The sequence below is a fragment of the Pelobates fuscus genome, chromosome 3 (assembly GCF_036172605.1).
Source record: "Pelobates fuscus isolate aPelFus1 chromosome 3, aPelFus1.pri, whole genome shotgun sequence".
Classification (NCBI taxonomy): domain Eukaryota; kingdom Metazoa; phylum Chordata; class Amphibia; order Anura; family Pelobatidae; genus Pelobates; species Pelobates fuscus.
The window spans coordinates 249,680,139-249,706,499 of record NC_086319.1 but is presented as its reverse complement, the minus strand read 5'-3'; the positions used below and the strand labels follow the sequence as shown (position 1 = coordinate 249,706,499).

At 42.5% G+C, this 26,361-nt stretch overlaps 1 protein-coding gene across 2 annotated transcripts in view; it reads right to left on the bottom strand.

The window, feature by feature from the left end:
• LOC134601053 (uncharacterized) overlaps positions 1–26,361 on the bottom strand; it is an 81,572-nt gene that overhangs the window by 38,370 nt on the left and 16,841 nt on the right. For both annotated transcript variants that reach the window (XM_063445469.1, XM_063445470.1), the window contains exons 2-3: positions 17,595–17,747; positions 14,363–14,490 (exon numbers count right to left, since the gene is read on the bottom strand). In XM_063445469.1, coding sequence (XP_063301539.1) covers positions 14,363–14,490; positions 17,595–17,747 — 281 coding nt within the window. The remainder of the gene's footprint in view (positions 1–14,362; positions 14,491–17,594; positions 17,748–26,361) is intronic.

The window sequence follows — 26,361 nt, the reverse complement described above, 5'->3', positions numbered from 1 at the left end:
TTGCCAAACGTCAGCCTCAAAACCTTAATGGAGAGGGATCTGCAAAGACGAGTGGGACAAAATCCCTCCTGAGATGTGTGCAAACCTGGTGGCAAACTACAAGAAACGTCTGACCTCCGTGATTGCCAACAAGGGTTTTGCCACCAAGTACTAAGTCGAAGGGGTCAAATACTTATTTCACTCATTGACATGCAAATCAATTTATAACTTTTTTGACATGCCTTTTTCTGGATTTTTTGTTGTTGCTATTCTGTCTCTCACTGTTTAAATAAACCTATCATTAAAATTAGACTGATCATTTCTTTGTCAGTAGGCAAACGTTCAAAATCAGCAGAGGAACAAATACTTTTTCCCCTCACTGTATGTATGATCGCACCAGATCGACACATATGCTCCAGCATATCTACATGTGTCGATACGGGAGGCAACTGCTTCCAGATCTTTTCTGGAGTCTCTACTTTCTAGATCGGCGCTGAAATTCGTACTTCTTATACACACCAATTGCACCCATTGGGAGGCAGACACTTCTGTTACTCTGATGAGAAAGAGAAAGATGCCGCATGCTAGCGTGTGGCGGTACTTCCCTTATCTGGGATTAAAATTGGTGGTGCCAGCACTCTGTTACAATAATGGTGCAGATATAAGAGGTTTTCCCCAAAATGACCTCAAGAAAATATACAAAACTATGGATATTAATACCGCACTCAAAAATGCATCAAATGTGCATAAGAAAACAGAATCAGTATATCAATATGCAAAATTTCATTTATTGTACACCAACTATATTTAATTAATCCAAAAATAGAAGAGAGGAATCACTATTGCTGACAAATTGATGATGTCTGCGTAAAATCATCTATAGTACACATAGGAGCAATTCATAGTATATACACATCTCAAACCATTTACAATAATATACAGTTCATGAATCCCATATATATGGTGCTGAGTAGATTTGAGTATTTTTTGGGTATTTGAGGTGGATCCACCACTACGATGCTGTGATATCCAGTGAGTCAAGATGAAAAAAAAAAAAAAAAAAAAAAAACTGAAAAAATAAAGCAAAATAAAAGATGAAAAAATAAGTAAAAAACTGAAAAAACCCAAACATGTGATACACGACATGCAAGAAGCCACTGGGACGCTGGGCTTACTTGGCCTCCCCACAGAACCGTTGGCTCCGGCGACACCGTCAGCAGGACTAACGCGCCCACACGGAAGATACTCCGTAAGCGCGCCAGAGTTTGTACCGCAGAGACCACCCGCGGACCCATATACTGAGGCCACCACCTGAAGCTGGACTTACCCAATGAGATTTGCAAAAACTGCACAGCGCCACATGTTCCGTAAGGCACTCCGAGAGTTCAGATTTGCCCGTGGCTTTAAGTTTTTCTTTTTCCCAACACCACACAGATGGAGGACTTGGGTGCTCAGAGAGGGGGACAAGCCCGACGCTTAGACTTCTGAGGCTGAACTATAGCGGCCCACTCTAATCCTTCTTACCCTCCTGAGCCTACTTGCACATTAAGAGGTCATACGGACATGCCGACTCAGGTTAGGCAGTTCCATGGTGTATCTCCACAGTAGCTGCATCACTCCACCCCAGGTATGAATATTTAACCATTGTCTCTACACCTCAATGCATATGTTCAGTGCTCACAGGCTTAGGGTTAACACACACAGCAGTAAGCTAGCAATTAGAACATAGCCTTTCCACACTACATGCCGCCTATGCCTACAGATACTAGTTTAACCTTAAACTTAAGACATACTGGCCTAACTCGCAGAGTGGGGCACAATCGTAAATTTGTATTACCCACTGTTTATACTGTGGTCTGTACAACGTAAAATGCCTATACCATGCTTTCATTGACACTTGAGACGCAGCCAATAACATGCTATCAGACGTATGGACCGGCGTTAACCCAGATGACACCTACAGCATGATTAAGTTCTCTTACATTATACGGTTATGTTTCTTCACAATATTTCCTCATACAGACAAAAATGAGTTGTCTTTCGAAATGCCATACTGGTACTCACCAATAACTGTTATAACTGGGTTTGTGGATGCCATTATGGCCAGACAAGCACGTATACATGTTTGTTTCTTGTTTATTAGTTAATTCTTTGTTTATTAAGCTTGGTACGCAACAGAGGCATACACTTAACCGAATAACCTGCTCCATACCTTAAGCGCACCAAGCACTGACATATGCAGGCTTAGCTCAGCGTGGAATACCAACAAAAATTACGGTTAATAGCTTGCTATCCTCATATAACATAAAACTGTGCCGTTTAAACTGTCACGATTGGAAATGTTAAGAAAATACTTGTAGATGCTGTCGTGGCTCTACAAGCCTGTCTGTCACTCTATGCACAAAAGAGTAGAGTATGAACCCAAAAATAGAAAATATAATAAGGAAAAAATTTAAAAAATATAACAATAGTTACTGGCAAAAATAGAAAGGACAGTGCACCGATCCGATATTAAAATGGATGGATCTCACCACAGGATGTAATGCTGGTAATGTAGATCACTCATTAGTTGTAGATATCCAGGGGAGAGGGTCTTTAAATGTAGTGAAGCTGTGTAGGAAAGAATCCTCATTCCATCTGATTCACCGTTCACAAAGGTCAGTCTTCTTTTCTCATGTCCGTGCCTGTCTGGGTCTGGGCTGCACGCTCAGGACGGAGGAGTCCCTTCGAAGGCCCCTGAGTACTGCCACATATGGATTAAAAGACCAATACTTCTCTACGTATCCCACAAGCGGGAATATTACCACTGTATGCCATCCACACTAGAGCTAGTTTAGCTCTACTACACGTGAGTAGGATTACCATAGATCCCTTCTCCCCGCTACCCAACCTTTTTACTAGACGTATTTGCACTATTATTTTCTTCTCTTTTTACATACGGATCCTGGAAAGCCGTCTCCATTTGATCCATATAGAGAAGTTTCCTCTACATAGGCCGTTTGTGTCCCATCAGGCTCCACCAAAGACTTTGTCTCGGTACCACCAAAAAATTTGGACTTTGGACTTTGTTCATATTAGCTGTACTATATAGTCAGCTTTTGGCGCAACCTTCCTTTGTCTTGTCTTGCGTATTACCAGCCACGCTAAGGCCTGGTTATACATTATTTTCTTCTCTCTGATCTTGGACTTGTGTGTTGGGCAGTGTGTCTGACATGACAGGGCCATGGACTCTACAAGTTTAGGTCAGCAGATGTCATCTTGCAAGCTAAGTAGAGTAATTGAACCAACAAATTTACCAATTTGCCCAAACTTTACAGACTTTGTGAACACACACTACACCTATTGGTTTCTGGAGTGTCAGGTAATGGCACCTCCTCCTCAAACACTAGCTATGGGGGGAATCCTCAATTTCATATGGTCCCTCAATTCATCCCACTCCTCCATGTTGTACATGATGGACATACCAAGGCCATTAGGAGGAGTTGTTTTTAAACCAAATGGGCACAAATTTTGAAATGTAGGGGGGCGTGGCTTGGGCTGTGACCGGGATGGACGGCTGATCTGTGATCTCCGTACCACCAGCGCCTGAAACAGCCTGCTAATTAGCCCACATGAGCGTTTATGGGGCGCCATCGACGCACCGATACCCCCAGACCCCGAGGGGTTCCCATTCGGGTCAGGCACACGGCCCAATGGACGGATTCATCCAGTCCCAGCCGGACATGAGCGGGGAAAACAGCGCATCCAATATGCTCTCTGGGGGACACCCCCACCTGGGGTACAGGTCTCACCTCCCCAATTTTTTACCTTCTCTCTACCTACCTTCTCTACCTACCACTACAGACACTCCCAGGGGCGTGCCTCCGTGGCCCAGCGCGAGCGCACACGATAGACGCGGTACCCGCTTCTCTCACACTAGCGACACCTCCCACTGACCGCCAAATATGCGGTATTTACCACATACCCCGGCAGGCATACAAACCAGGGAAGGGTCCTCATCACCCATAACAAATTTTGCTTTGGCGCTCCCAACTCTGCACTGAGGGAACACACGCCAGCCCTCCACTCCCACAACTGTCCCTACCACTAGAACCTAGAGCACTACACCAGCATAGAGGAAACTAACAGGATCCTGCCTTGGCTCGAGGCGGGGGGATTTCAGGGGAGTCAGCGCCTATCTCTCCGCGTGTTCTGCATCTCCCGCAGGGATGGCCGCGGCCTACCACAGTGCCCCACTACGCGTCCTAACTCTTAACTGCAGAGGACTGAACGTCCCCGAACGCCGCACCCAATTGCTGCGCGACCTGAAGAGATCACAAACATCAGTCGCTATGCTCCAAGAAACTCACTTCCTAGAGGGCTCCGCTCCGAAGCTGCGGAACCGATACTAGCCCAATAATTTCTTCAACAACCACAACACAGCTCGTAAGGCTGGCGTCGCCATCATCCTGTCCGCAAACCTGGATTTCAGGGTGCTAGACAAGATGACTGACTCACAGGGGAGATTCCTCTTTCTGAAAGGCACCATCGCCGACAAACTCTACACGCTGGCATCGATCTATGTGCCCAACAAAAATCAGGCCAGATTTCTCAGGGGAACCTTGAGTAAGTTGCGAGGCTTCTCGGAAGGTGCACTTATAATAGGAGGAGACTTTAATACACCATTGTGCCCCCAAGAAGATACGTCAACAGGCCATAGTTGCCTGCCACCTTCCAGTATTCACTCAATCCGTAAGTCACTGTGCGAAGGGGGACTTGTGGATTGCTGGAGTGCGCTCCACCCGGATACCAGGGACTACACCCACTACTTAGCGATCCACAACCGCTACTCGCGGATCGATTATATCCTGCTCCCGCAAGAGGGTCTGTCGCGAATTAGGGCAGCTACCATAGGCCCCGCCACCTGGTCGGATCATAATCCGCTGACGGTAGAACTGGAATTGACGCTATTTAAACCTGCCCGCTGGACCTGGCGGCTGCATGAGTCCCTACTCCAGGACCCTGAAGAGCTAGAAGAAGTCACTCGTGCATTGGAACTGTACTTCCAAGAAAACGATGTAGACGGTACTTCCCCATTACAATTTGGGAAGCACATAAAAGTGTAATACGGGACACACTCATCAGAATCGCCTCCCGTAAAAGAAAAGCGGCAATGCAGGAGATGGCGGAGGTCTACGACACCATCGCACGACTGGAACTACAACACAAACGGACCCGACTAGACGTCACACACACGGACCTGACGAATGCCCGGAGGCAACTCAGGGACCTCATAGCGCGCAGATACCATCATTCCCTGCAGTATTCAAAAAACATTTATATTCACGCTAACAAGGGTGGCAAGTTCCTGGCACGACTCCTGAAGGGCGACACTCCACATACGAGGGTACACAAAATTCGCCTCCCGACAGGGGCTACATCCTCGTTCCCGGAGGATATTGCAAATTAATTTCGCCATTATTACCGCACCCTGTATAACCTCCCCACTCCGGATGGAGCGCCGCAGGACCACGGCGCCCTCACGCCGACCCAAGCCTTTATACACGAAAATGTACGCAGACGAATGACACCCGACGTGACGACCATGCTGGACGAATTGATCAGTACTGAGGAGGTGGCTGCAGCTCTGAAGGCCACAAAGGTGGGCAAGGCGCCGGGCCCGAACGGGTTCTCGACAGGGTATTACAAACACTTTGCTCCGATACTGCTACCCTGGTTAACGAAAGCATTTAATAACATCACGGAAGGGGGACACTTCGGCACTGAATCCTTGGCAGCCACAATCGTGGTCCTACTCAAACCAGGGAAGGATCCTGAACAATGCGGCAGCTATCGGCCAATTTCATTACTGAATGTGGACACAAAACTCCTTACGAAAATACTGGCAACAAGACTACAACGCATCATACCGAGCATTATCCACGAAGATCAAACGGGTTTCATCCCTGGAAGGGAAGCCCGAGACAGCACACTAAGACTCTTCTCTATACAACATCGAGCGCGGACCTCACGGGATCAACTCCTCCTCTTGTCCACTGATGCTGAAAAGGCCTTCGACCGGGTCAACTGGTCATACATGATGCACACGTTGAAGGCCATGGGCATGGGACAAACGATGATGTCGTGGATAGCTGCTCTGTACGATAAGCCCAGCGCGACGGTAAGGGTGAATGGAGCACTAACATCCAGCTTTGAGATTAACAACGGGACGAGGCAGGGATGCCCCCTTTCCCCTCTCCTATTTGCGACGTCACTGGAGCCACTTCTACAGGCAATCAGACAGAACCCGGATATACACGGGTACTCCTGGAAGGGGTCGGAGCATAAAGTAGCTGCTTATGCGGACGACCTTCTCTTCTTTATCACCAACCCACGCATCACGTCGCCCTGTCTTCTCTTGAAGTTTGACCACTTTGGCAAAATCGCAGGATTCAAACTCAATCTTACGAAGTGTGAAACCCTCAACGTCACCCTCCCAGCAAGTGAATACACTGCACTGAGTGCCGCCTTCCCATTCCGTTGGTGCGAAGAGAAGATGAAGTACCTCGGCATCTGGATAACCACCCACGTGATATCTATCGATACAACTTTGCCACGATACTGCAAACCGTAACCGCGGACCTTGACCGCTGGGCATACCCGCACATTACCTGGCATGGATGAATAGCGGTCCTCAAGATGAATGTGCTGCCACGGATCCTATACCTGTTCCAGACCATCCCTATTGCGCTGCCGGCGACTTTCTTCTCAAAACTGAAATCGGCAGTCATATGATATGTGTGGAGAGGGGAACGATCCCGTCTCCGACACGACAAGCTGTGTTTACCCAGATCCAGGGGGGTCTTTCACTCCCAGACTTCAGGAAGTACCATCAAGCCACCACGCTGCAGCGTATCCTGGAGTGGCACGCAGCTGAACGCCCGAAACAATGGGTGACCCTGGACAGAGAGGACTCAGGGACCAAACTTAAGGCTGCCGTGTGGCGAGAGGGGTCGCACCGCTGCGGAAAAGAGGACGGGAACCCGGCGGCACAAACACTGAAGACGTGGCAAACAACCAGAAGATTGGAACAGGTCTCCCCAACACCCAGCCCGATGCTCCCGGTCACCCATAACCCCAATATTGGAGGAGGACTCCCATATGGGACGTGGGCATTCCTGGGGGAGAGGGACTATGTCCCGATCTACAAGACTCTGGAAAAGGGGAACATCAGGTCGCTCGACTCACTACGGGCGGGTCAACCTCAGACACCCCTAATGATCCTCCACTATTTACAACTAGTACATTACTACGAATCTCTACCTCACAAAGATCTACTACACAGAGATCTTACCTGGTTTGAAGGCCTATGTTACAAAGGCACCACGCTCGAAAAGGCGGTATCTATCCTCTGTATATATAAAAAAACAAAGAAAAGGAAAAAGGAATCGAGAACGAATGCTCAAATCACCAAAAATGTGAATCACTCCAAATCACACCAGATAAATACAATACAATAACGTGAAAATAATGGTGAGAGCAAACTAAATACTAGATACAATCCAGGTGAAAATGAATAAGAGGCAATATTACCATATATTACTGACTTGTAGGTATGTCCTAAAAAACAATAAAATAAAGGACATAGTATAGCCTGTTACACAATAAAATACATAAAAATAGGTATAAAATTGCCCACTCACGTGGTGCTGAGCCGTTTAAAAGTGGCTCAGACTATCAGCGCCTTGTAAAGTTGTATTTGAAGACTGCAATGCAGGAAGCAAGTATTTCAATGCATAAATTCCGTCTTATGGTTTGAATATTGGACAGGAAAAAAGCAGATGAATGAAAAAACTTTTATTGCTTAAAATCACAGCAAAGGAAAATAGTCTCCCAATTGCGTTTCGACCGATCACAGTCTTTTTCAAAGTGCTACATGCTTTGTTAAACTTTACATTTAAATAGGTTCCGTTTTAGTGCCAAAAGTTCATGTCCCGGTTCATTTCCGGTTCCGGTTCACTTCCGGTTCTTCGATTACTGCTTCTAGTCATCTGACTTCCTGTTTCCGGTCACGTTGCGTGTCAGGATCCATTTCCGGGTCAGCGGCAGATGACGTCCCTATGCCTTTGTGTACTTCCGGTTTCAGGCAAATAATTAAAACGGCTTTTCGTTATACTTGTCCATTAAAGAAAAATGTCTTACTCCATGGCATAATTATTCTATATGAAATATTAACTCATATGGGAAATACATAATATATCAGAAACACAGTATATTGTATATAAGTAAGGAAAAAGAAGAGAAAATGTATTAATAGTAAAATACACAAATATATAAAAAACACATAAAATGAATAAAAAGCATACACAGCTAATTCAAGCACATGCATATAAAATACTGTGTTTATTCATCTAAATTAGTATAAAAACCACAAATACACACATGTTAAATGAAAGGGGTATAAAAGGAAAAAGCATAAAAAATATATAATATATATTAAAGACATATATATATATATGAAAATATATATATAAAATTTATAAAATTAACTACAAAAAGGAAGTGAGTTCGAAGTCAACGTTGAGGCCTTCAGGGGTCAGGGTGTTGAGGTTAAACATCCACCTCATCTCTGCTTTACTTAAAATATTTTCTTTACACCCCCCTCTCCAATGCGTTTGAATCTTTACTATACCCATAAATTGAAGGCCGTCCGGTTTACCATCGTGGTAATCTAAAAAGTGTTTCGAAACACTATGATTGATAAATGTTTTCTTTATATTATTAATATGTTCTCCTATCCTGATTTTTCATTTTCTTATCGTTTTACCCACGTATTGATAACCGCAGGGACAAGTTAAAAGGTATATTACATTATTTGTATTGCACAAAATAAATGAGTTTACTTTATATTTCTCTTCCAAACTTTTGGAGGAAAAAACTTTTATACATTTATTTGTGGTTCTCTTTACTCTACATCCAGTGCAGTTTCCACAGTAATAAAAACCTACGTGACCTCCTAAAAAATTGGGTTCCTTTTTTTCTTTGTCTAAAAAACTGTTGGTTATCTATCCTCTACCAGCACCTGCTTGTAGGAGCCCTATCGGACAATAATATGTTTCAGCGGCGATGGGAAGCACTACAAGACACACCAATCTCGCCAACACAATGGAGCACAGCATTGGCAATATAAGAGCTCATCCAGCTCATACTACCAGGAGGTCAATTACAAACTTATCTCCATGTGGTATAGGACCCCTGATGCCCTTCAGAAGATCTTTCCGGAGTCGTCACCCTCCTGCTGGAGATGCCAGAGGGCGAGAGGCAAATTTCTGCACTTGTGGTGGGAATGCCACGATATCGTGCCATATTGGGACCGCATCCACTCGGACATAAAAGCGATACTAGGAGATGGCGTTGAATGGAACCGAGAACTGGTTCTGCTGCATATCACCTCTCAGTCTATCCCCAGGTATAAGATCGATTCTACGTCACCTGTTGAATGCTGCCAAATCCCTCATACCAACCTACTGGAAGAGCACGAACGTTCCCACAACGGAGGAATGGCTTCATAGGGTTAGAGACATACAGGCGGCGGAGGCACTGCGGGCATCCCTGACGGGACGACCGTCGAGACACACGGAGACGAGGCAACCCTAGTTCTCTTACCAAGCGGGCAGGTAGGGGGCACATACCACACAGGTCAAAAGAAGGGGGGCAAACCTGTCGTCCCCGAACCCACTCCCCTTTAGTTGGCCGGGATAGGAACGCAACCCTGGAAAATACGCATCCAGATGTCTACTCATATTCAGTTGATGGCCCACACATGCTCGCTAGTTAGACGAACGACACTAACACCGCGCACAGCCTAGTTCGAGGCCTACCCGAACGACCAACACGCATCACAACTCCATCGAGGGGCGCAGGATACACCTCACCACACAGAAAACACAAACGGGTACCCACCATCTTGGGAGGTGGAGGCGACACTACATAGTAACCCGAAACCCACAGGCCCTTTCATGAGTAAGTCGGTAACAACGACAGGATCCACACCATACCGCGTCTCCCTGCACACGCGCCATGGACCACCAATACAGGGACGAACTACCACCTAGACGCCCTATCCCTGCCCACCGCGTCCGGACATGGAGGGGTGGACTACTGGGACGGACCTTTTCCTCTATGCATAACTCTCCCTTGCCTCTCTCTATTCTTTATTTTACTTTTTTTCACTCTTTCTTTCATACTGCCCTGTACCCTGGAAACATAAGCAACATGTATGAGAACTGAGAGCGATACAATTATGTCTACGTATACATGCTCAGACATGGGACATGGATCATGTAGCACATACACATGTCTGGTGATATTTGCCACCTGTTCACAGCCACATAATTCTGATGCGATAGCTACATAAAATGTATTGCATTCCAGGCGGACCTTTTGCGGCACCATTTTCGTATCTATGTACAGCTATGAACTCTAGATTCCGCACTGTTTAACCCCTTAAGGACACATGACATGTGTGACATGTCATGATTCCCTTTTATTCCAGAAGTTTGGTCCTTAAGGGGTTAAGCAAACTATATATGTTACTACAAATTGCATTCATCTTACGGAGGCCTGCGAGCCTCAATGTGGATTTCTTATTCTTACCCTACTCAATAAAACAAGATTTACAAAAAAAAAAAAAAAAGGAAATTTTGAAATGTATCTTTAGTAACAACAATAGTTTACAACGGATAGTTCTAATGGGTTCATAATGTTTCTCCTTACTGATGAGACTTTGGCTTTAGCTAATCCGCAGTGGGAAGTAAATAAACCTAGAGTATATAACTATCATGACGGTATCTACTTTCTACAGAATTGTGTAAGCCCAAGGAACAGCCAAGAATGCCACCAAAGTATTTTTGAATCAAGCAGGGATCTGTAACCGACTATACTGCAGAGCACCACACTCTAGCATTAGCGGTGGATTGAGCAGGAGCTTGGTTACAGTATTTATGGAGGGTTTAACAGGGTCACTACAAGATGAGGTTGCTGCTAGGGAGTTCCCAGAAGGCCTTTAAGTCTTATTGAGTATATGATTTATATAAATCTACTTCAGTAGAGACATTTCACTTCTAGTAGACTTCACTCCTAGAACGGAGGCAGAACCCATGCAATTGGGAGTGATTAAATTATCAGAAGCAGAGATACAATTTACAATAATGGAAGGCAAGAAAGGCCACTTATGTAAATAGTGTCCAGTGCGACCGGAAACTCTTGCACCTAAGGTCATTCAGGCGACCGGCCTTGAGCGTGGCTCTAGAGCCCCCTCTCTTGCCTCTAAATAGAATGATCCTCCCAATTTATAAACAATGAGTTGAAAAACACAAATCAAAGCCCATGTTGCTTCGCGTGCTGCAGAGAATTTTATTGACTCCAGGGTTTGTATCTAAAGCTACCTTATACCTTACAGAAATCAACACTGTGACAACAGGTCTGTTTGCCCTATTTACGTTTCTTCATTTGAGAACTTGCAGAACCATTTTACTACCGTCGCTAGATTATATTCATTATTGTGCCACGGTTTATCTGGATGATATCCTCAAGACACTCCTAGCTAATGGCCTTTATTGCACACTTAAAAAATTTGATCAGTATAAGAAAGTTTGATCTGTATAATCTGATCAGTATAAGAAAGTTTTTGGGATACCTTATTTTTGCCTCTGGCTTTATGATGGATCCCCAAAAAAACTTCTGCCATAATAGATTTGCCCTTACTAGAAAGTTAAAAAAGGACTTTTCGGTGACACAGTGGCAGAAGATCTGTGATCTAGTCTACCGTTGATGGTTATCCAATAAGGTGCAGGAGTCTGCATATAAGCTTTTAAAAAAAAAATTCAGCAGGTTTTGCACATGTAATTTCAGCAATTTCCATTGAGTTGCCTTTTAGGCAGCAGAACCAGCTGTCCATAAGGGGAAGCATGCTATTAGCCTCTCTATCGAGGGGTCATCATTGGCTCATAGCACCACGGTGTGGGGTTACAGTGCCCAAAGGAAAGGGTAGCAAGCAGTCATCTTGGAAGCACCACAATGAGTGCAGCAGCTCCTGTTCCCCGCCAAATGTAACTCTGTAATATCTTTCTCTACCCCAATAGCCTCAGTGACTGCCTGAGGCTGATTAAGCCACTTAATTTACTCAAATATATAATCTATATAAAACGAGGGAAGCACAGGGGTGACCAGGGAAGATGGATATTTTTGAACAAGAGCACTGTGCTGCCGGCCACTAATAGTTTAAAGAAGATGGTTGGTATGTTCTGTAGGAGTTATTTAAAGTGCTCAGTCACTCAACAGTGGAGACCTAAGACACTCCATACTGTGGCTAGAAACGTTGCGAAGTTTCAAACTGCAGGACTGGGTCTGTGACTGAGGACTGATCTGATTCCAATGTTAGTCTGTTTTAATCTGTAATGATTGATGCTTCTATTAACCATGTCAGCTACATATTTTCAATGCAAATTCATTATATTGCCAACTGCATAGGTAATAAGCAGTCTTTCCGTATCCTGCTGCTTTAAGCCTTTGTACACTGTGTGCTGAGAGCCAATAATCAGTCAAGACATTTTAGAGCTGCAGCAATATTTAATAGAAAGCTAAAGTTCTAGCAGGAGCTCTACTGAAGATGAATGCATGAGAGAGCGGGCGAGCGAGCCACGTACGGTGTGGGTATCTCTGTATTGCCGCTCTATGATCTAACACAGTGATCCTGGCATTGCAGGACAGTTATGTTATATCTCTTTATTTCACTTGGCTATATCTCTGCAGTCTACACAGCCCCGGGTATTTTATAGGTATCTTTTTGTTATGCTTAGTGTTACGGTTGCCTCCAGGCTGGCTGGAAGTTGGACTGTAGAAAAGGATGCTCCTAGTGCTCACCAAAGGACCATCAGCACCGTAGCCACCATAAGCACTGCAGACTCCACAAACCACCGCTGCTGGGCTGGTATCTCGCCGTCTGCTCTGCGCCCTGGACCTACGACCAGGCTCCAGGTTCCAGTAGATGAACCTCTTCCTTCTGTAGAGCGAAGCAGGATCAGGAACAAGAGCTCTTACAAGAGCTCAGTAGCTAAGGGAGTATGAAGAGCATAGCAATCCCTGTAGCGATTATAGCTGTCCCCTACAAACATGAGTCAAGGCTGCAAGTTAGAGGGTCAGAAGAGGTCTGAGGTGCTGGAACACCCAGCCTGGTTTTTATTGAGGTTACATGCAAACAGGACACTCCCAGGGGGAGGCATAAAATCACCAATCACAGCATAGTACAGCCCACAGGTTCCCTCCCCTCTGCTTGGGAGATAATTGAGTTTCCTACTATATCTACTCAATTATCTCCAAGCTAAAACTTACACATTTTTATAACTTTCCCATTTTACATAGTACATTAATAAAACTTACATTTTTTATGAACAACATAAATTGTGGAACAACATATTCAAAATTCGTGAGAATCCATCCAGTGGTTCCAGAAATATTAAAAAGTCTCTTTGGACCGACCGCACGCCTGTTTGCATGCCCAAAAACAGTTCCACAGATTCAGGCTGTGTGGTCGGTCTATTTCTGTCCGTAAAATCGGTAAAGTCCCATCCGAAGTCGGTGTTCGAATAGTCGAACGCACTTCGACTTTTGTCGAAGTGTCGAAGTAAAACGCGGTTAAGACTTCCGTGGTGGTCGCTAGTCGAGTGGCGATCTATTTCCCATGAAAAGATGACAAAGTCCCATTCGAACGGGTGTTCGAACGTTCGACCGGGACTTAGTCTCCAGCTGTGGTGTCGAAGGATAGGGGAAGGTACAGGTCACCGCTGACCGTGTTCGACTGCATTAAAATAGCCACCGCCACGTGTTCGACTGTAATGGCGGCCACTTCGACTACTTCGGCGACTTCGATTGTATCTGAAGTTCAGTATCGAAGTACCAAACAGTTAAAGGGCCCGGAACAGCATACCAAAATCCCTTTTGCCCAAATGTAAGTCTTAAAGGGCAATACATTCCAGGGCCATAGTCATAAGGAAGGAGGCTGGCAAATAGGCTTCTCCACAATCCAGGGAAGCAGGGCAATTTTCCATTTAAAGGGCCAGTTACAAATAGCAATCTGTAACACTTAGCTTTGTATACTGTATCTATTTTATCTCATCTTAGTTTGTGGTATGGCTCTTTATTGTACTCAATTATGTATTTTACAGATATTTACATTGTGCCCAGCTTGTTTTATTGTAGAGGAGCCTGGCGCCCCACCATCTTAAAACTTCACCAGCCACCACTGTGTAAGATACAATCTCCCTCCCCAGTAACAGTTCACAGACAATATACCACTAGATTATGTAGGTGTTGTGAGGAGACAAAATATGGGATGGATGTGTACCTTGTAGTTGTTTGACAGTTTCATAGCCTCCACCTCATTTTCAGCTGTAATAGTGGTTTTCACTAAACAGACATCACATGGCAGAACTTCCGTTGAATGATGAGGACAACAGCTTGGAGTAGATGCCCCTATAAAATGTATAATTTCAGTAGAAAATAAATTAAAAATAAAATTAAAAATAAAATGTATGTAAAAAAAGTGAATATCAAATTTCACCACTTCAGCCTTCCTGGTCCTGTCCAGTCTTTTCCCTCCTTTAAAATCTAATACTGGAACAAACTAATTTGCCATATTCAAATGCCTTTTAACCCCTTAAGGACACATGACATGTTATGATTCCCTTTTATTCCAGAAGTTTGGTCCTTAAAGGGTTACACACACACACCAATGACTTCTTTAAACCAGCAAAAAAAAGCCTAATTACTGCATTTAGTACTTGCTTCTCCACAATGTAGTAGTCACCCTAACCTCTACCAGTCTTCCCAGTGGCACCAATGTTACCCTAGTCTGACTTATTTAAAGGGTTACTGCGGACTGTATTGCACAACTTTATAAAAATGACCCAGATAAAAGGTGCTGCAAGAAAACAAGAATGCCCATTAAAGAATAAAAATGTATTCTTAGCATTTTCCTGTTAATAAGAGTTTGTCTTCTTTTGTATTAACTGCTGGAACTGGATGGATTATCAACCAAATGCCGTCAGACAGATTCAGGAAAATTACATTTATCAAGGGGAGAATGAGTTCTGGAGTTTGGAATGTAAATCAATAGTATTTGCTTTTGAGGCAGGGGGACTTAAAGTAGCACTATAGGGCCAGGAACACAAACATGTTTTCCTGACCCTCTAGTGTTAAAACCACCATCTATCCCCCCCTGGCCCCTTCTTGCCTCCCTAAATATAGTAAATTTTTACTTGTATTCAAGTCTGAAGCTGCTGTCTTGGCCTGTGAACTGCCTCGGTCTGCTGACATCATCAGAAGTGGTGGTCTGAGCCAATCACAATGCTTTCACATAGGAATGACAGGCTGTCAAAGAGGCAGAGCCAGCACAAGTCAAACACAGCCCTGGCCAATCAGCATCTCCTCAGAGATGATATGTATCAATGCATCTCTATGAGGAAAGTCCAGTGTCTGCATGCAGAGGGTGGAGACACTGAATGGCAGCACTGCCAAACTGCCAAAAGAAGCAGTTTTAGCAGCCATCTGAGGAGTGGCCAGTGAAGTTATTACTAGGCTGTAATGTAATGCATTTTCTCTGAAAAGACAGAGTTTACAGCAAAAAGCCTGAAGGGGATGATTCTACTCACCAGAACAAATGCAAGAAGCTGTAGTTGTTCTGGTGACTCGTGTCCCTTTAAGATAATTTTTTTTCAAGCCCCATTGGGGTACTTCTCTGTAAAAATTTTGAGAAACACTGGTGTAGTGGGCAGAATGTGATTTGAATGAAGTTTCAGACTTTGGATGCTACGTGGCCCAGGACCAGTCCGGATTTTCATAAACCATTTTATTTATTATTTTTAAATGTATTTTATTTTTATTTTTTTAATATGTGGGGTAGCAACTTCCAAGGAGAGAACTGACTGCTATTATGGGGTCAAGCATGATTTTACATAGTTACATAGCTGAAAAGAGACTTGCGTCCATCAAGTTCAGCCTTCCTCACATATGCTTTTGCGGTTGATCCAAAAGAAGGCAAAAATCCCAGTCTGAAGCGCTTCCAATTTTGCAATAAACTAGGAAAAAATTCCTTCTTGACCCCAAAATAGCAGTCAGATGTCTCCTTGGATCAAGCAGCTATTACCCCACTAATTAGAAATTGTATCCCTGTATGTTTTGTTTTTGCAAGTATTTATCCAATTGCAATTTAAACATCTGTATGGACTCTGATAAAACCACCTCTTCCGGCAATGAATTCCATATCCTTATTGCTCTTACTGTAAAAAAAACCTTTTCTTTGCCTTAGATGAAATCCCCTTTCTTCAAGCCTAAATGTGTGACCTCGTGTCCTATGTATAGCCTAGTTTGCTACAAAATAATTGAAAATGCTTCAAACTGGGTTATTTTGCCATCTTTTATATTAACAGCAAAACAAGTCTTTTTTCAGCTTTCTATAACTATACAAACATTATGTGCAGTTAACATTTTAGACAGAGCATTCATGGGGGGTTTCTTGTATCATCGAAATGCCACATGGTTAACTATTTGTACAATTCTAAATCTTGCTTACATAGAACATTCTGCTCTGAACGCCAATTAGATTATTGGGGAGATTAAAAAAAAAAAAAAAAAAAAGTTTTTTTTTTTTTTTAAAATACACCCTTAACCAATCCATGCCTCTAGAGATCTAACCGAATTATTACAAAAATGTAATGGTTATGGCATCTATTCTCCCATGACTAAACACGTACAATTTTCGCACAAAACCTATTAAAGACGGACATACTTAGCTCAGACTTATTCTCACATATGCATACAACACACTCTCTGATATAAATACCCAAGTAGCAACACTCACAAAAACACACATTTGCATTTTCCCTTTCTGCTGCCCTGTTGGCAGTATGGAACAGGTTGTGAAGAGTCGATATTATGCATTCTTCAGTTATGTCCATAGTGACTAAGGTGCAGTAGGGCCATGTGCCCAAGGTGCAGAGACAGCTTTACATCATCTTTGCCCTTCTGTATGCCTATAAGAACATAAAGCACCAAGGCAACAAGGCAGCATTGAAGCAATCTCAGCCATCAGAGCACATACTTCTCCACTTAGCAGCATATATGGGTTTGTTAACGAAGACCTTTGCCCTGGTCTCAGTCTTACAACTCCCAGCTATAAGAGAAACCGCTCAGCAACAGATGTCACAGGAAAAGGTTAAATTCCCTTTCTAGCCTTTCAAATAACTGGCATGCACAGGTTAGATAGTTTCATTCACGCATGTCCCCTGGGAAGGCTCAGCCAAATTTACTGTACTGAGAATGTTCAGTAAACTAAGAGAAACAGCAAAATGGCTGCCATCAGCTTAGGAAGCAGTTCCATAATTATCTAATTAATGGAAATGTTGCCAAGTGACAAAGTGTATATGCTCTTCAGCTGCATTAAAGCTTTTTGGAAAACAGGCCATCAAAGAGGATGGGAAAAGGTGTTAGCCATTTTATGTTCATATTTATTGGAAATTAAACAGGGTACTGCTTGTGAGAGAGCTCAATATAAGCACATCGTCCTGGTTTTTCCTTACCTGGCAGGAGTCGAGGGGTGAGAAAGCTATGCTGGTGGGATCCAGAATGTGTATCCACAAATTCTGTCTGCATATTTATAGCACAGTGTTTATCACAGAGGGATCCCCTTCTATGACGTTCATCAGGCCTGTGTTCAAACTCACGTGGAAAGTCTGAAAACAAAATATATACATCATGTAACAGCAAAAAATTGCTTCAGAAATAAATGTACATAGTTACATAGCTGAAAAGAGACTTGCGTCCATCAAGTTCAGCCTTCCTCACATATAGAAGGCAAAAAAAAAAAAAAACAGTTTGAAGCACTTCCAATTTTGCAACAAGCTAGGAAAAAAAATTCCTTCTTGTCCCCAGAATGGCAGTCAGATTTATCCTTGGATCAAGCAGTTATTACCCTACATTGAAAGATTATATCCTTGAATATTCTGTTTTTGCAAGTATGCATCTAGTAGCTGTTTGAACATCTGTATGGACTGATAAAACCACTTCTTCAGGCAGAGAATTCCAAATCCTGATTGTTCTTACAGTAAAAAAAATGTATATAATGTTTCTCAAAGTTTCGCTACTTTAATAAAAGAAAATTTAACTTACAGAGGAAAAACATTTTATTATAGGAAATCTTGGTAATGAAAAATAAAAGCAGGTCTCATAGTGGTTGTAGGTGCTCCCTGTGTTCTGCTTATTCCTTTTATAGAATCACTGAGAATATCTGCATCAAGTCACTATCTGTGTGGAGACCCATTGATTACTATCCTCTATCTATCCTAGGCAAGTATTGCCAGAAGCGGTTATAAGAGCGCTAATCAGGAGATCTATACTTCTGAGTGTATTACATCTTATTTCATCAATATTAATCTTGTTATACAATATCACACTATTGGGATTTATTGTCGTTACATACTTATCACGGTGGGGATTTGAAGGGAAAAATTTTAATCTGTCAGTTTCTAAATGTTCTGCAATTAATAAGACTATTGTACATCCAAAGAGTGCTGATAGTAATATATTATTTGTGCTTTGAATGTGTTTTTTTTTTTTTTTATCAAGACTGATTTGTGTGGGCCTTGTTCATACATTTGTTTTATATCCATTTAGGATAGTTCTGTTATTCCCACATCTACCTGCTGGGTACAAGCTTTTTTTTCTTTGTCTTTACATAAAGATCATACCTATCCCCATGGAAGGCCTATTTCTGGCATAAGCTCAGTGACCTCTAATTTGTCCAAATACATTCACTTTCTTCTCCAGATTTTAGTGAAGACGTGCAAGTCCTACTTAAAATATTCACTACAAATTATTCAGATTTTGAGGGATATGGTGGGAGGACTATTATCTTGTCTATTTCTGGTTTGGGGAGGATTTCTTCTTACAGATGTCTGGTAGAGAGATGGACACGAGGTTTGCCCCCAGTTATGCCAGCTTGTTTATGGCCCATTGGGAGAAAACCTTCACATATGGCTAACACAACTGGAGTTTTAAACTGGTGTCATATTGCAGGTACACAGATTACCCTTTCTTTATAAGGAAGGGAGGAGGCAAAAACTGCATCAATTCCTCTCTTTTCTCAAGAACAGTAGGGCTAATAAACTTACTTGAAACTATAGTGATTTCCAATATTACCTTTTAGGGACCTCAACATCTTTATCTACAACTCGTCCATAGTAACGAAGACCCATTTTAAGCCGGTGGATGTGAATGGATAGATTAATTTTTCCAGCTGCCATTATAGCCCATGGCTTTTAAGTATGCAAAGGGCAAATTTCAATGATTAAAGCATAATTGTATCATTGAACAGGACTTTTTGATACAGGCTGAACTATTGAAAAAATTATTTCCTAGAGAAAGATTATCCTGAGGAGGGTGTGGAAAAAAAAAAATTCCATAATCTAGATAGAGGTTCCCTCCTAAAGTATCACAATAACAAGACAGAATCCCTCTAATAAAATGAATGACTGATTGTAGGTCATGGTTTGATTAGACTAAAATTGGTCTGTATGTATGTATGTATGTATGTATGTATGTATGTATGTATGTATGTATGTATGTATGTATGTATGTATGTATGTATGTATGTATGTATGTATGTATGTATGTATATATATATATATATATATATATTTATTTTATTACATAGTTACATAGCTGAAAAAAAAACTTGCATCCATCACATTTCCGATGGACGTCAGCGTCTTCTCACTGTAATTTTCACAGTAAGAATCGCGGAAGCGGCCTCTAGTGGCTGTCCGTGAGACAGCCACTAGAGGCTGGATTAACCCTAATGTAAACATAGCAGTTTCTCTGAAACTGCCATGTTTGCAGCTGCAGGGTTAAAACTAGATGGACCTGGCACCCAGCCCACTTAATTGAGCTGAAGTGGTCTGGGTGCCTATAGTGGTCCTTTAAATAGAAGCGGTCCCAAAACAGAACCCTGAGGGACACCACTTACCACTTTCGTCCAGCTTGAAAATTTTACATTAAGGTGAAATGTTGTGCCATATTGCTGCTTAAACAAAACACAGAAAAATTTTCACTGAATCACAGCTAATCCATATAGTAAAATTTAGATTAGATTACTGTGCTGATATATATTTAACCAAATACGGTTGTGGACATAAAATGTGGATATAAAACTATACTAGAGCTGGTCTAAACATGAAAAGCTATAATATGGGGATGTGTAACTCCTGCACCTCTATTTTAAATAGGGCTGTTTTTTTGTTTTTATAATGGCTATAAGACATACATTTTATTTAATGACCTAGCCTTGACTTGGCCATTTAACATGGCAATATATCTTAGTCAACAGTTTGATAGTGATGCCAAAACAAGAACTTGGGAGTCCCTTTGTGTGCCGATCCTATTGAGAATTGAGTAGACATGTGCATTCGTTTTCGGACAAATACGATTTCATCTGAAAATTCGGACTTTCGTATTAGTTTACTAAAACTTAAACGAAAGCCCTACATGGGAAATATAAACGAAATGACAAATGTTGAATGCATTATCTTTACATTTCAATTCTTTCGTTTACTAGACTCCGTGCTGCAGGGTAAATAACTCCACAGCACGGAGGAGAAAAAAAACGCTGGTTCTCCCTGAAGCCTGACACTTAACCCGTGCAGAGCTGCAAGGAGACTCTTACAAGCATGGGGTTTAGTGACTTACCAGTGCTTGATGAATACACCACTGCGAATGCGCAAAAAAAATAAGCAAGGCGGGAGTCGGCAGGGCTACCAGCTCCCTTTAAGTAATTAATATTAATTCCTACCCAACCCCCTCCTCCCCGCATTAAAACCTAAGGGGGTCTATGACCCCTATATTATTAAAAGGGAGGTTAAATCCTCCTGCATGCCCCTACTCACAGTTAGTGCTGCCCAGTCGCTAGCGCTGTTTCCCCATGGTGAGGAACCCAAATAACAAAAATGGGGGGGGACGGGGACGTGACAGTGCCCGCCTCCGCGCCCCCACCACCCATGAGCGGTGGGGACCTATTGTGCCCCCTGCTCCCCACCCATGAGAGGGGGTTTTTGTGCGCTCTTTTTTTTATTTATTCATTCCTTTTCAATTTTTTTTTTTTTTTTTTTTTAACAGTTGCGACGGGACAATTTTTATTTGGCCTTTTTGGGGGCTGAAGAAAAGAAAATTAGAAAGACGACATCTAATGGCAAGTATGAAATTTTATTTTACATGGTGTTAGTTTTTTTGTTTTTCCCCTCACTATTTTTAGGGTGAGGGGGTAGGTAGGATTTAATTTTATTGGGGAGGGTGACTAGGGGTCCCCTAGTTACTTGTGGGGGGGTATTTTTTATATTTAGCCCCCACCCTCCGCTCATGGGGCCAGGAGACAATGCATGGCACGAGGTGTCCCATTTTGTTACCAACGGCCCCCACCCGCCACTCATGGGTGGGGGCCGGGGGGGCAATAGGTCCCCCTTATTGACATTTGGGGCCCCCACCCGCCGGTCATGGGTGGGGCGGGCGAAGAGGACAATAGGTCTCCCCCATTGTCTGTTAGGGGTACCACCCGCCGCTCATGGGTGGGAACCTGGGGGGAGACAATAGGTCCCCACATTATTTAATTAAGGTCCCCGGTGGGGACCTGGGGGGGGGGAATTAGGCCCCCTTTATTTAATTAGGGTCCCCACCCACCGCTCATAGGTCCCTCTCATTTATATTAATAGCCGCCCACCTGCAGGTTACAGATGGGGGCACTATGTCTACCCCATTTTTGTTATTTAGGTTCCCCACCATGGGGGAACAGTACTAGCGACTGGCTGCTCGCTGTTTAGATGACATACCACGAGTAGGGGCATGCGGGAGGATTTAACCTCCCTTTTAAATATATGGAGTTTATATGGGGGGGGGGGGATTAATATTTATTACGAGGATGCTGGTAGCGCTGCCGGCTCCCTACTTGCTTTTATTTGCGCATGCACCATAGTATTCTCGTCCTAATGGACGAAAGCAAATTTTTTTTTACCGAATGTCGTCCGAAAACAAATGGTTTACAGACAAAATTTGGAATGGACGAATGAAATTTTTCTTTAGCACGAATTAATTTGGACAAAAACAAAAACATCACTGGTGCACATGTCTAGAATTGAGTATTGTCGGTCATCAACTGCAATCACTGCGTAGTTTGCAGTAGCAAATATCTGAAGTCCCACTGGGACACCTGATAGGCCAGAGCCTTTTTGTCTCTGGCAGCCTTGAGTGCCGTGCAAAAACATCGTGAGTGCCATGCATGGCACACTTGCCATTAGGTTACTGACCCCAGTCTATTGTCATGACCTACATCTTATCTAGGTTTGGACTAAAACTTGAGGTTGGAGAGGACATAGGAAAGGCCCTGACGTGGTGACACACTAACCTAGGACAATATGGTGTCTTAAAGTCTAAACATCCAATTCACTGACCGTGGGTAAGAGGTAATTTATTAGTATCACTTTGTATGAGAATCAATATATTCAATTTCTAGCAACTTGTCAGTTTGAAAAAAATCTTAGAGACAAATTACAGTTTAAGAAATACAACTTTTTATTCTAAAAACTTGTATTATTCACATGTGCCCATAACAATTCAATATTTGATTTGCATGTATTATAACACAAACGGTCTCCTAAAAAATAAATCTATCCATGTTAAGAGATGTGATACATCTTTATAATGGTGGTATATATCTATTGCAACAGTGAATACATATTAATAGTCAAGCCAAGATAGATTCGGTTTTGTTTTTTACTTTCCTAATATGACCTAATTGAAAATCTAGAATATAAAAGTGTACTTCATTTTGGAAAGACAGCCGAGAGATTTTTTTGATGCAGACACGCTACTCCATTTTATCAAGACAGAGCGGTTGACTTGTTCAACAGGGTATATTATTCTATTTTACTGATAGAGCAAGCATATACTTTAATCTTATAAACTCTGCTATAATTTATAATGGATTATTAATTTTTTTATAGGTCTATATTTATATTTTTATTTGATAAAATATTTTAAAACAAAACTTTGTAAAAAAAAAATTTAATTCTTTATTTTTTGACAAATTGCATGTGAGGAAATCAATACATATCAAAGGGAGATCAGCAACAAAGAATTACGCTCTACATGGGCATCACAATGTCAAGCAGTAGAATGCATGCAGTATGGATTTTTATAGGTAGAAATACGTACAACAATATGTACAGAAACATTTGTGTAATTAGTGCTCTCTGTAGGTAGGTGCTCTAAATGTGGACCCGTTATGGGTGGAGAGGAGTACACGTGGATTCCCCCATTTATAGGGAATAGATTTGGATCAGAGGTGTTGTAGCAGTGGTTGTAGTTTTTTCCACCAGGTGAGGATCCCCTTGTGACGTCTAGGAATATCGGTAGCGTGGCACCCTCGAAGAGTAGTGGAGTCCTTCCCCAGAGAGCAGCAAGTAGTAAGGCCTTGTCCTGAAGGGACTGGAATCTGAGAATTAAGTCTGCAGTTGCCGACACTGGAGCGTTTGCCGGTTTTGGTAAGCGAAACAGGCAGTCCAATCTCATAATTTTCACCTGTTTCGGCGGTAGCAGGGCAGCAGACAGGCGGCGGATGAAGCAGGGTAAATCCATGAGATCCACCAACTCGGGAATACCCCTCACTTTTAGGTTATACCTCTGTCGTTGAACCTCTATGGCATCCATTCTTTCTGTGGTGGTGAAATGCTGGCGTTGCAGGTTAGTCACCAGTTCGACCGCTGTTATTCTTGTGTCTTTGGTACTAAAGGAGGCTTCAAGCAGAGTAAGCTTGGACGTGGCGACGTCAATGGTGATTTTGTAATAGGCCATATCAGTGGCTATGTTTTTACGCAGGTCTGCCAGCATTCTTTAGAGCAGCTCCCCGGTACTTAAGTGTTTGGGGCTGCACTCTGGTGGTTAGCTAAATGTTGTTCCCTCACCCGGATCAGTATAAGCATCCTCTGAGGAATAAGATGCCATTTCATCCCCAGCGCCATCTTGGCCCATGCACATGGTTGGGAGCTCCGCAGCAGATCCCCAATTTCTCTACTTGTAAAACCTCTATCGGTTCTATTTTTATAAATTTTTTTACCCATTATCCACTCCTGTATCCGTTGCAAGGTCATTGACCAGGATTCCTCCAAAGAAAAATCAAGTTTGTTGCCCAATTGGTCTCAGAGCTCAGTGCTGTGCGTCTGCTCAGTTCCCCTGCTAACTCCGCCCCCAAAAGAAAACTATATTGCTTCCAAGACCATCCCTGTTTTTTTATAGTATTCTCAATTATTTATATTATTATCGCCATTTATATAGCGCCAACAGATTCCGTAGCGCTTTACAATATTATGAGAGGGGATTTAACTATAAATAGGACAATTACAAAAAACTTACAGGAACAATAGGTTGGAGAGGCTGCTCAAACGAGCTTACATTCTATAGGAGGTGGGGTGTAAAACAAAATAGGACAGGAATTTGCAATCAAAAAAGGTGGGCTGCCTTTTAGGAGAGAGCAAGAGACAGGTATGTGAGGTAGAGGTTAGTCTGGGAGGCCATAAGCTTTTCTAAAGAGATGGGTTTTAAGGCACTTCTTAAAAGATGCAAGACTAGGGGAGAGTCTGATGGCAGTAGGCAGGCTATTCCATAGGAAGGGAGCCGCCCGCAAGACGTCCTGCAAGCGTGAGTTGGCCGTACAGGTGTGAACAACGGACAGGAGGTGGTCACGGGCAGAGCGGAGAGACCGAGAAGGGACATACCTATGGATCTGTGAAGAGATATAAGAAGGGCTAGAGTTGTTCAGTGCTTTATAGGTGTGAATTAATACCTTGAATTGACTCCTATAGCATACAGGAAGCCAATGTAAGGCCTGACAGAGGGGTGAGGTGTGTGTATATATTTTAAATATAGAAACTCTTACCAATTATATAATATTATAGCAAGGATAAATGTATGGTTAGCCCTGCTAAATGCTATGCTTTAAAGACTTTCTAGTTATAAATCAGGGGAACCAGAATGGTTACAGAAGAGATCACCAATGAGAAGACTACAATGCCTATTTATTGACAGAACAATAAACAAGAAAATATGCAGGCAGTTTCAGTATGTGAATGAAACTTACTGCATCGTCTGGAAAAAATATATATAGCGCGGTTGCTTCTAAAAGTAGAACCTGGCTATCAAAATAATATGGTCAGAGACCCCCATTAAACAAAGTATATACAAGTAATCCTGCAGTCCTATGCCAGCCCAGGGTAGTAAAGATAAGGAGCTAATTAAATAAATAAATATCTTCACTCCCCCCTAATAATACGCTTTATTGTGATCTGCTATAGGGATAGGAGTATTGAATGACTGAATCTCCATAATCCATACACCCTAGGAAATGTCCTTGTAAGACTAGATACATACTTCCAGACAGAGAGAGATAGAAACTGAAATAAGAGTATAAAGTCAGTCAAAATCAGACTGATATTTTAAAAAAAGTACAAAAGAAAATAATAAAAAAGTATAAAAAAATATATATATTTGCCTGTGTCTTCTAATAATCAAGTACAATATATATAATATATAATAAATAATATTTCCTGTGCTTGAAAGAAATAACATTGTATGTTCATTAGATATTTTCAGCATATATATATATATATATATATATATATATATATATATATATATATATATATATATATATATATATATATATATATATATATATATATATATTTTTTTTTTTTTATACTTTATCATTTTCTTTTGTATTTTTTTCTACTGGGTATAAATCTGCAGGAGACCATTCATTAACATACTCCCTAAGCATTTTTGCTTAGTGATATATTTCGATATTCTAGTCCCTACAGAGTACACACTGAGGCTCTGCCAGGACAAAATATGGACATGTGGGCATTTAGCTATGATATGGACCCTTTCGGCTGACTCCGGCACGGAGACTGCTTAGCTCCGCCCACCTGTCACAGGGGGTCCGCCCACGTGAGGATGATGGGCAGGAGAGGATCGGCAGTGACGAGCACTCCCATGTGAGGCTGTTGGGCGGTAGCGAGTGGGGATGATGAACGGGCTCCGCCCAGCTAGGGGATTGCCGGATCTGTCATGTGACGCGCGTCACGGCGGGTCACGTGACCGGCTAGGGATTCCCTTCATACCCACAATGAGCAGTTGCGGTTACAGTCGTTTAGCCGGGATATTAAAGTCAGCTGTGGATAGACACACCCCCACTTTATATTGGCCTTAAGGTAATCATGACCCCTGGTATTTTGGGTATTTAAGAGG